This window comes from Hypomesus nipponensis, chromosome 10 (genome assembly GCF_054491055.1).
Source record: "Hypomesus nipponensis isolate SF chromosome 10, ASM5449105v1, whole genome shotgun sequence".
In the NCBI taxonomy this organism is placed as follows: domain Eukaryota; kingdom Metazoa; phylum Chordata; class Actinopteri; order Osmeriformes; family Osmeridae; genus Hypomesus; species Hypomesus nipponensis.
Window position 1 is genome coordinate 11,107,501 of NC_140370.1, and position 12,160 is coordinate 11,119,660.

General features: G+C 48.2%; 1 protein-coding gene across 1 annotated transcript in view; it reads right to left on the reverse strand.

The window, feature by feature from the left end:
* The window catches only part of LOC146271686 (ephrin type-A receptor 3-like), a 53,316-nt gene that overhangs the window by 9,726 nt on the left and 31,430 nt on the right, over positions 1 to 12,160 (reverse strand). Inside the window, exons 10-13 of the mRNA XM_084708438.1 lie at positions 11,915 to 12,023; positions 900 to 967; positions 456 to 581; positions 149 to 334 (exon numbers count right to left, since the gene is read on the reverse strand). Coding sequence (XP_084564564.1) covers positions 149 to 334; positions 456 to 581; positions 900 to 967; positions 11,915 to 12,023 — 489 coding nt within the window. The remainder of the gene's footprint in view (positions 1 to 148; positions 335 to 455; positions 582 to 899; positions 968 to 11,914; positions 12,024 to 12,160) is intronic.

A 12,160-nucleotide genomic window follows, 5' to 3' on the forward strand; every position in this document is an offset into this window, starting at 1 on the left:
TCTGATCCTAGGTCCATGTCTGACTCTCATTAACAGGAGCTCTGCTCTCAATCACACCCACACACACACTGACACACGCACTAACACACACGTGCATGGTCACACACTCACACACACAAACCGAGGGAGGAAGCCCCATCAGACTCACATCGAGTGACCACTCCCTCCAGCCTGATGATGTTTGGGTGGTCAAACTGTCCCATGATGCTGGCCTCAGACAGGAAGTCCCGCCTCTGTTTGTCAGAGTAGCCCGCCTTCAGACTCTTGATGGCCACGTAGATCTCCCTCTTCCCCTGGAGACGCAGACGACCACTGCACACCTCCCCAAACTCTCCTACACACACACACACACACAAACACAGTCACATTTAGATGTCCCAGTCAATCCCATGTGCCGGTTATGTGTGTGTACATATGTGACAGTGTGAGCTGTCTGAGATGACTGGAACTCTCACCAGCTCCTATCACTCTCTCAATACGGATGCTGGAGGCGTCGATCTCCTTGGCAAAGTCCCTGATGGCTTGGTTGGGGTCCTCATAGGTGTGGGGGTGGATGTAGGTGCGGCTGCCAGGCAACTTCACTGTGTGTGTAGAGGGGGGGGGGGGGGGTCGGGTTAAAGGAAGAACATCAGCTGTTACGTGGTGTGCTTTTTCTATATTATTCTTATATTCTTATTTTTGTGCATGTTTAGTGTGTGTGTGTTAGTGTTATATTGATGAGGTAAATTATCATTCATGCATCAGAAGAGGCAGCTGAGCTAGATCAAGGCAGAGCCTGATAAACAACATATAATAGACCGGCTCACTTTGTATGGCTGCTCCCTTTCTGCCACTCACAAAAGAGCTTTGTGTGTGTAGGTGTGTGGGTGTTAGTGTGTGTGTAGTATGTATGTGTGTACCTCTGCCATGTTGGAACTGCATCTTTTCTTCATCGGGGTCCTGTTTGGCTTTGATGTAACCACAGTGCCTGCGAAACCAAACACAGCAACACGTTAATGACATGATCCACATCCTACCTCAACGGTGTGTGTGTGTGTGTGTGTGTGTGTGTGAGTGTGTGTAGATGATCCCATGATGTACTCAAGACAGACTGAGTGGCACAGACTGTGTTGTGGAGGGAGAGATACAGTATTTTCGAAATGCTTTTTTCTCTCTTTCAACCTCTCCTCTATCTGGTTGGCCTTTACAGGAGCCTGAGGAACTCTCTCTGTCTTCCACTCTCATTAAGTAGGAGCCTGTGTGTGTGTGTGTGTGTCTGTGTGTGTGTGTGTGTGTGCGTGTGTGCGTGTGTGTGTGTGTGAGAGTGAGTGCACTGAACCGACAGATCCTTTTTCTCTATGTCATTGGCTTAACATTCTTCTATAGACCCATGCATTAACACAGTCCTATAGGCCGCACCTATACCAAACACACACACACACACACACGATCAATTCAGTAGTCAATAGCAAGTATTGATGGTGTGATCAGTCCAGGCCAGCAGTCCTGCTGTGAGGATGTGTTGAGGTTACTGTGGTGTGACAGCATCACAGTGGTGGGCTGGGGGGAGGCATTCAGGACACAATCTGTTTATCTCCGCTCTGTAAAACTCCAGTACCCAAACACAGGGCTTAACAACCCAACTGATCATAACACTGTCACCATTTTAACACTCTCTTAAATTCAATCACTGAGTTTTAGCCCAAAACATAAAAAGCCATTTTCAAATTGTCAGGTACTAAAACACCACATAAATTGGATATGTTTTGTCTCTCATCCTTTCCTGTCCTCCACTCCCCAGTCCTCTCCTCTCCTCTCTGCTCTTCCTAAACAAAACAGGACAGTGATAATACTAATTATAAAATAAAATGCACATATCGATTTTCTATATAGTCAAAGATGGGACAAGTTCTTTGCAGGTGTTGAGTAGTGTTTCAAAGTGAATTCTATATTTAACCGGGATGATGAAGCGAGGGAGGAGGAAAGGTCTGGGATGAAGAAATAAAGAAAGAGACAAAAAAAGGACGAGAACAACAACTAACCAAGAGAGCGAGGAAGGGTGAAAAGAAAGCAAGGATAACTTAAGGATCCCACAGAAAAAAGAAGGTGAAATATGTTTTAGGTGGTAGGAGGAAGAGAGAGGGAGAAGGGGTAGAGAGAGGGAGGGGTGAGGAGGGGCAGGGAGGGGTGAGGTGAGGTAAGAAGAGGTCTTGTTAGCTCCAGCACATATCACAGTCATTTGGTGTTTAATCCTAGTGTTAGTTTTTACACAGCTGAACGGATGGAATAACTCAGACTTCAATAGGCTGTCTGGGGAATACTGGCATAAACCTGGAGCGAGAGGGTTATGGGGTAGAACACACACACACACACAAACACGCACGCATAGAGCCATGTGGTAGTGCCGGGAGTCCCTTGGGTGGGTTAGAGGGTTGTTATTGATGGGGTCTATGGGGGCATGGTTAAAGGGCTTAGGAGGTGGGGGAGGAGGGATGGGGTCCCACATGTTTATCAGCTGGGTTCAAGCCAGAGCCACACACAGGGACTGTGATCATTACCTTCAACACACACACACACACACACACACACTCCCAAGCCACCTGGGGGCATGTGTTTAGAGCATATGGTGAATGGGGAAAAGGGGTCCCACCTCTGCCCCCAAAATGCAAAACCCCCACAGGGGAACACACACTCCCACTCCCACACCCCTGCACCTGCTCAAGGCACAGCCCAAGCCCACTGACGAAACACTTCCTCATCACTGTGGGGGCGTATCTGGGCTCAGTGTGTTGGTGTGTGTGTGTGTGTGTGTTTATTTGTGAGTGAGAGAGAGAGAGAGAGAGAGAGAGAGAGAGAGAGAGAGAGAGAGAGAGAGAGAGAGAGAACACATTTCCATAGTAATTACAGAGAGACTCATTTCTCCTCTCCAGTTAACAGTGTCATGAATCATTAGCGTAGCAGATTTAAACCCAGGGTAGAGAGGGAGAGGTGAACCTGTTTCCCCTCTCCTTCTCCTGACACATCTGCTGCTGGACTCAAAGATCTGGGCTGACCGTCTCCAATCGCCATCCTATATTTCCTCTCAGTTGTCTTTGAAGGGTCCATGTGATTTCTAACCATCTGAATATTTTGCCAGATCATTCTTACTTCCTCAATGACATCAGGAAGCAACAAGAGAAATAGAGACATGATTCCCTTCAACAAAGGAGCCAATCCTTCCCTTCTCTCCCCTTCCTTTCTTCCTCTTCCCCCATTCTCTCTCCTCTCTCTCTTTCTCCCTTACTATTTCTTCCCTCTAGTCTTCTCTCCCTTTCTTCTTTTCTCAATATCCCCTCAACTCCCCTCCCTCCCCTCCGCTCCCCTTTACTCCCTTTCCATCCCTCCCCTTCTTTCCTTCATTATTCTATCATCCTGTTCCTCTCTTCCATACCTCCCCTCCTCTTTCTTCCCTCCCCTTTCTTCTTTTCTATCTCTTCCCTCTCTCTCCTTACGTCTTTACCTCCCCTCCTTTCATCGCTCTCACCCCCCTCTCCTACTCTCTCCCCTCCCCTCCCCTCCTCTCTCCCTCCCTCTCACGCTTCTCTCTCTTCAGTAGATCGGGCCAACCCCCAGCTTCAGACAGAGGAGCTGGTGAGGTGGACTGTATGCACAAACATTTTCAGCAGCTCCGTGGTATTCTCTCTCGAAGGGCTCTGCTGCAGTCAAGCAGTGAGACCTCCAGGAGGTCCAAAGAAAGCTCTCCATGATCTCCTTTTTCTTTTTCCTCTTTTTTCCTCTTTTCCCCTTAGGAGATTTACACCAGTAATCCAGGGCTGCCACTGTCTCTGTAATAGTCCTGCCATGCACAATGGTTTCTACACGTCTTGTCTATTCCAGGGTAATTTTATACTCTCTTTTCTCCTGTCTGTCGGCAATCTTTCTCCCACTTTGTCTCCGTTTCTCTGTCTCTCTGTCTCTCTCTCTCAGTCCAAACTTGTGTCCATCTGTCATCCCAGGTGCCGAGGCCACTGTTCCGGCACGCTCCTATCCTATTTAACAATCGCACACTCCACTATTTCTCATAAGCAATACACGCACACACATTGACAGAAAGACACACACTCACAGAAACACATACAACCACACGCAAAATGATGTGCGCCTAACACATATCTGTATCACACACCGATGCTCCCCCCTACCCCTCCCCCCTCCCCTCTCTGTTCCACTCCGATGAGGACAACAGGCTATCCCTGTCCTCCAGGAGCTACACGTTCCACATTTGCATATCAATTTACTTTTTATTATAATACTCTGTCACCCGAGACCCATTTGTCATTTGGCTAGCCAGCTTCCACCTTCATAGAACCACATCCATATATTATCATCACATCCCTCCCTCTCTTTCTCTCTTTCTCTCTCTCTCATTCCCGTGTTCTCTCCCTCCATCGTTACTCTGACAACCCCTCTTCCTCAAGCCCCATGTCCAGCTCTCTCTTGATTTCTCTCAGCCCCCCTCTCTTTTCTTTCTTCTCTCCTTTATCTAACAGTAACACTCTAGAGACAATAATCTTTCTTATCTCTCCCTCTCCATCTTGTTCACTTTCTCGGCACATCGACTTACCCTACATACAATACACTGTCCTTTATTGTCTCTGTCTCTGTCTCTCTGTCTCTCTGTCTCTCTGTCTCTCTCTCTCTCTCTCTCTCTCTCTCTCTCTCTCTCTCTCTCTCTCTCTCTCTCTCTCTCTCTCTCTATCCCCCCTCTCTCTCTGTAGGTCCCAGCCTCAGATCTGACTCCCTCTGTTCTGTCGTTGTTTGAGAGGAGGAGTGGAAGTGTTGTGTCTTTCTGCTGACAGGGGGGATGTGGTGAGGAGCACACTGCAGGGGTCCGTCACTGCATACTAACTAACAAGCAATCACACAGAGAACCATGGAGGGAGGGAGAGAGAGAGAGACAGAGAGGGAGGGAGGGAGGGAGGGAGGGAGGGAGGGAGGGAGGGAGGGAGGGAGGGAGGGAGGGAGGGAGGGAAAGAAAGAAAGAAAGAAAGAAAGAAAGAAAGAGGGAGGGAGGGAGGGAGGGAGGGAGGGAGGGAGGGAGGGAGGGAGGGAGGGAGGGAGGGAGGGAGGGAGGGAGGGAGGGAGGGAGGGAGGGAGGGAGGGAGGGTGGCATTGAAAGGGGCAATGGACAAAAGGGATGGAGGGAAGGAAGGAGGATGGGATGGAGGATGGGAGGGATCGCAGGAGGGGACGGTGGAAGTGAGGGAGTGAGGGTGGGTTTTTGGGATGGATGGATGGAAGGGAGGGAGGGAAGGAGGGAAGGAGGGAAGGAGGGAAGGAGGGAAGGAGGGAAGGAGGGAAGGAGGGAAGGAGGGAGGGATAGATGGAAGGGTGGGAGGGATGGAAAGAGCTGATGACAGGCATAGTTGTATGCATAGAAGCAGGCTATGGTGAAAGCAGAGACTGAAGAGGAAATAGCGAGGGATACAGAAGAGGTGTGAGCGAGGGAGCGAGATGGACAGATAAAGGAGAAGAGAGAAGGCCGGGAGTCGCTGGAGCCGTGGGACAGAGCCTGTCTGCACCAGGCGTATCCAGAGCTCCATCGCTGACTCAGGTGCCCTTGTCTCTCAGAGGGATCCACACAAAGACCCCCACTAAGCAACTGCTGAACACAGGCTCTCTGCACTGTGAAAGCTGACGTGTGTGTGTGTTAGTAAGAGAGAAAAAAAAGAAAAAGAGAGGCAGACAGAAGGTGAGAGAAAGGGGGCGAGAGAGAGATCAAACAAAAGGAAACTTCCACTCAACTACGGCAAAACACAGAGTTGGATGTGACTCTGTGAAGAGCTGGAAAGTTCTGAGGAGAGGGGAGAGCGAGGGAGAAATTCTGTGTAAATATGGATGTCAAAGTATCCTTGGAAGAGGGAGCGAAGGAAAACAATGTGATCCCCCTGTTCAAATATGCACAGAGACAGCTCAAATGCAAATAGTGTGTGTGTGCGTGTGTGTTTGTGTGTGTGTGTTTCAGAATAACCTTGGTGGAATCTTAACTGCAGAAGCTGGGACAGCTATTAAAGTGTGTGTAAAAGCATGTGGAGCGGTATCATTCAGAGAGTTTTATATGACAAGCCTGCCTTAATGGGATTAGTGTTAGACAACTGATGGACTGAAGGAGAAACTGATATAGTCAGGGAGACAAGAGTCAGGGGACAATATATTCTGTGTCAGTGGTTGTTAGTATGAACAGACAAAGTCATTACAAAGTATACTTTTTCTTATGGAACATAATGAAATGAATAGAATGACACACATTCTTAGTTTCCATCCATCCATCCCAGCTAATTCCTGACCCCCTCCATCCTCCCCTCTCTTGGGCTTGCAATCAGTGGGAGTGGATGCTTAGACTAAAGGTAACATTATGACACACACACACACACAGATAGACCCAGACACAAAAGTCCTGCTGTGGTTTTCATTACCATCATTACTCATAATAATAGAAATTCCATCTAATATCAAGCTATTAAATCAAATGTAATTATGTGGAATTAGATAAATTGATTCAATTTCAATCTCGCATTTTCATGCCAAATTTACTCCTTGTCTCGGGTCTGAAAAAGATCATGTTTGTCAGCTAACACCTAATTCTTTCATGGTGAGGATAGCACGTCGATGACGAAAAGAAACAAAGAACAAGAATAAAGGCCGAACAAAAGAAACATTCAAGAGGGAGTTTGAGAGAAGGAGAGTTGCACCTTGGCTTTCCCGCCCCCCCTGTTGGCATTCACCCAAAGCTCTCTGACCGCTCTGTAAAAAGATTTACTCAGCCAGACGTAATTATTAGGAAGGGGACATGATTAGCAATAGAGTTATGACTAATAAATCTGTCTGTGTTTCATTAAAACGTGTTTGGAAACATTTAATTTAGCACCGATTCATTAGAGTAAGTGCACAGCCGGACCGGAAAGAGGAGGAGGGGAGAAAAGAGGAGAAGACAGAAGAAAAGAGTTGAAGAGAAAGGAGGTGAGGAGAGGAGAAGGAGAAGAGGAGAGAAGGAAAGGAGAGCATGGAAAAGAGGAGAAATGAGATGAAAAGGAAAGGATGAGAAGAAAATACAGTTGGGACCAAAAAAGACCAGAGTAGAAGAACGGCGGTCCAGCTAATTGGCCTAATGTGGCAGGATTCTTATCTGTGTGGTCAGAGGGCACATGATGGATGGGGGGAGGAGAGGAAGCAGGGAGAGGAGGTGGGGGGGGGGGGGTGCATGTCATCATCACCATCATTAGCTGAAGTGTATCTTTATGTTAACAGGGCCTCAGTGTATCAGTGTGCCTAATTTCCTTAACGACACCACAGCCAATACTAGGTGATTAGGCCAAACACTCGCATGTGTGTGTGTGTGAGATCATGTGAATCATCTCAGCTGCAACTGCCTGCAATTGCCCAAACAGCTCTGCGTGTTCCTAATGCTGTTAGCCCGCTCCGGAGGTCCACGTAGAACATGTGTCCTGTGAGCTTAGTACGATACGAACAGCATGATCCACACTGAGAGCACGGGACCCCTGGCAACCAGCCATCTCTCGGCTCCTGTTGATAAGCTAGTTTGGAGCTTTCTGCAGACAAAGCTGGATTCTTCAGCCCCAAGCTCTGCTTATCTGGTTCAAAGACTTGAGATGCCAGCGAAAAAGACACTATCACACAAATATGCACATGCTGTACAGCACACACACACACACACCCACAAACACACACACCCACACACACACCCACCCACCCCCACCCCCCCACACACACACACACACACACACACAAACACACGCACACACAACCTCCCGCTGCACCATTTAGAGGTGGGCTTGTAAGTGCCTGATTCTTGTGGCATCATTAGGGCTATTATATAGAAAATGGACAGACATCAATGTAATGGATGAAAGCACACATTTACAAAGGTTTGTACCACGCTGGGTCCACTGGTGATTAAATATGACTAAGGGCAATGTCCAGCATTGTATGTAGCCTGAGCATGAGCCACTCCATGCATTCACAGAGGATGTATTAAGAAAAACAGGAATAGTGGTTTTCATTCCTCCTCGTATCACGTATGTCATTATGCAGAACCTCAAGCAGATGTAAAAGACCCTCATCTCTACTATACTTCCTAAGTCTTTCTGCTAAACCCATCCCCCATTCCAAAGACACCTCCGTTTCTCTCGCTCACTCCATCACTTCACTTCGCTATGACGCCACAGGTAAGGTATCTGTGATAGAGAAATGAATAAAAAAGGGCACTACTGGAAGTATCTATTTCTTTGTTCTCTCCATCAGGGATGTAGAGTATCTGTCCCTTCTTTCTTGCATCAACTTCAGATAGTCTAGACAGACACTCCTCACAGCCTGGTCTCTGTCTCAGCCTCTGTCTCAGCCTCTGTCTCAGCCTCCGTCTCAGCCTCCGTCTCAGCCTCTGGCTCAGCCTCTGTCTCAGCCTCTGTCTCAGCCTCTGTCTCAGCCTCTGTCTCAGCCTCCGTCTCAGCCTCTGTTTCAGCCTCTGCCTCAGCCTCTGACTTACCCCACAGTCTGGCCTCTGTCTCAGCCTCTGACTTAAAACCTGGCCTCTGTCTCAGCCTCTGACTTACAGCCTGGCCTCTGTCTCAGCCTCTGACTTAAAACCTGGCCTCTGCCTCAGCCTCTGACTTACAGCCTGGCCTCTGTCTCAGCCTCTGACTTACAGCCTGGCCTCTGCCTCAGCCTCAGACTTACACCCTGCCTGATTGTGCAGCCTTTCTGAACGGCCTGCTTTACTCAGAGCTTCAATGGAAGCAAACTTGAGTCGCCAGCACATCCCACCACACGCTCTGGCTAACCATGCTCCTGGCAGGAGAAGCCACTAAACCAGGCCCAAGGAGATGGTCTTTCAGAAGACTTTCAGCGGACGTGACTTCCTCAGAAATGTTCGAAACGGCGAGACAGAAGGCGGCAGAAAAACGTTGTGCTTCCTTCGTACTTGTTTAAAACGCTGGCACCACATAACAGCACATGCAAGTAACAAAAGATCTGGCCGTGAATCAAAGCATGCTGCATTGCTCATCTACAACCCCTCTGAGAGCCTTCTTACCACCTGATAATCATTAGTAGAGAGGACACACACGCACACACACACACACACATACATAGACTGGTGCACCCCTAACAACTTGTCTAACTACTTCTTAGGGAGAGAGGAAACCGAAGGGGGGAATGGTTTCATGAGCGCACACCATCTGCTGATTCCATCACTATGCCAGTCTCTCTCTCTCTCTCTCTCTCTCTCTCTCTCTCTCTCTCTCTCTCTCTCTCTCTCTCTCTCTCTCTCTCTCTCTCTCTCTCTCTCTCTCTCTCTGTGTCTCTCTCTCTCTCTCTCTCTCTCTCTCTCTCTCTCTCTCTCTCTCTCTCTCTCTCTCTCTCTCTCTCTCTCTCTCTCTCTCTCTCTCTCTCTCTCTCTCTCTCTGTGTCTCTCTCTCTCTCTCTCTCTGTGTCTCTCTCTCTCTCTCTCTGTCTCTCTGTCTCTCTGTCTCTCTCTCTCTCTCTCTTCCATTGTTCCCACCTGCCAGTCTGCCAATTCACTCGCCTGCGGACAAAAGCCCCCTCATAGTAAAACGCACGCAAACGCACAGGCACACACACTCACACACCCACACACACACAGACAGGGCCGTAATAACTGGTGCTATTTTGTCAGTGCAGTGCTGAGTCTGGGGGGTTTGGACGTGTTCTCATGTTTCCCTTCTGTAGCAACAATGGCAGAACACCACTTTATTAAACCAGAACAGAAAAGAACAGAGCAGGCCACAAATCAGGCTGTTTATGAGCCATTCCACGGCAATATTCTTCCCTCCTCTCCCAGCGCCGCACCATGACTGTGTGTATGTTATCCTTTTTGACAGAAACATGTGTACATTTTACAGGGGGCCTAAGACGTGTGTCTATGTGTGCGTTTGTGTGCGTGTGTGTCTGCGTGTGTTTGTTAGAAAAAGAATAGCAGCGGCTCTGACTGAGTGAAATAGCTATGTAGCTGTAGTTCACATCCAGTATGAACCAGGGTGAAACAGAGCTGCTTAGCTCAAGTATCCTCGGTCTGAGACAGGGACTCCACATGACCTTCCTGCTGCCTCAACTCTGCGCGCGCACACACACAGGGCACGCGCACACACACGGTGGCGTGACTGAGAGCTAGAGAGTGAAAGCTCAACAGAGAGAGGATGAAGGCTGATGAAAGAGTGCGTGAGAGAATGAAACTGCGGGGCGAAGAGAGGACTGAAGGAAGACTAGAGAACCCGAGAGAGTGCGAGAGTCAGAAATCAGAATCAGAATCAGAAAAGAGGGAGAGGGAGAGAGTGAGAGAGAGTGTGTGTGAGAGAGAGAGAGAGAGAGAGAGAGAGAGAGAGAGAGACCAGTGCATGTATCAGTGATATCTTTCACCATGCTGCTTTCCTCTGATCCTCACTCCGTCTTGCTGTAATCTGCTCTCCGTCCCCTTCCCTTGCCTGTTGGCTTGTTCCTTTCTCTGCATCCCCACCTCCCCCTTCTCACTCCTTTACTCCATCTTTCAATCTATCATTTATACACACACAGAGCAAACTTCATCCCTCTCTCACCCTAACCCGTCACTTCATTCCTCTCTCACCCACCCGTGTCCTCGATCCCTTCTGTCGTTCATCCGGATCTCTGCTTTCTGTAATCTCTCGTCATCTTTCTTCTTCTCCTTCCCTGCGCTCCCTCATTACTTTCCCGCCCATCCTTTCACCTCAGTTTCTCTTCTGTCCATCCAAATCCCTCCCAGTTTTTTACTTCCTTGTCTCTCAAGTATTGTCTTTGATCTTGCCATCCCCTATCCACTCACAAATAGCCTCCACATATACAGGCAAACACACACCCTTTGATATACGTTCACAGACTCTTCAGCAGAGAGCTAATCAACACCGCCACCCCCCCCCCCCCCCCACCGCCACCGCCATTCCCACCAGCCACCCCCTTTACCGTCACACGCAAATGAGGAGATGGAGGGAGGGCAAGACAGAGCGGAGCAGCTGTAATTGATGGAGAAGTATCGAGCTTCCTGTAAAACCTAGTTAACACCTTGCTGTCTGTGAAACCTGATTATCTGTGTGTGTTAATGTGTGTTTACGTGTGGGCTCCTAGAACACTATGTTTGGCACCTTGCTATGTCTCCCTGCTCAATTCCTGTGCACAGATCTGTGTGTAGTCTGAAATGTTTGGATAGTTTGAGAGTAGTAATCAAAACACAAACTGTGGTGTTGTGCGTGTGTGTGTGGATGTATGTGCATGTATGGGTTCGTTTGTGTGTATATGTGTGTAAGTCTGTGTGTGTGTTTGTGTTAGTTTGCATATGTGTGTGTTTGTGTGTGTGTGCTGGAGTCTCCCCTGATTAGATCCCTCCTGGTCAATAGTGAATAGAGCACTCAGCCTGATAGGCAATCACCTCAATCAATACTAATGGTTTTACAGACCTGTGTCTATGTGTGTGTGTGTGTGTGTGTGGGTGCGGGTGGGTGTGTTTGTGTTTAATCTAATCAAAGCATGTATGGGATAAACATTCATTTACAGGCTCTATAAATCACAACAGCCTGTCATCCCTCTCTCCTCCTTCGCCTCCTTCCAGGGAGCTGGAGCCAGTGATCTCTGAGCAGCACACAGACTTCATCTATTCTCCACTCTCATCTCTATTGTATTCCTGCCTTCTTTGACAGGATTTTAACAGCCGCTGATTCATCAAAGATTAGTGTCAGAAAAGAAAACTGTGGATCTACACACACACAAACACAAACACACACACACACACACACACACACAAACACACACACACACACACACACACAAACACACGCACACAAACACACACATGGAAACTTGGCTTGTTCATTGTGTAAAAAAACTGTGTATGTGTGTATTATAATTGCCTCACCTTCCACTAACGACAAAGCAAGCGACCAGGAAGATGAGCAGGATGATGCCTCCGCCTATGGACACCACCAGGATGGTGACCTGGTTAGGGTCTCCTATGGCCAGGATATCTGCAGTGGACACAACACAGGCTCAGATGTGTGTGTGTGTGTGCATGTCTGAGAGAGAACAGTATCATTTATTTCATGCATATCTCAAATGTATGCGTAGATGCGTGTGTGTATGTGTGTAAAGTCAGTGTGTGTGT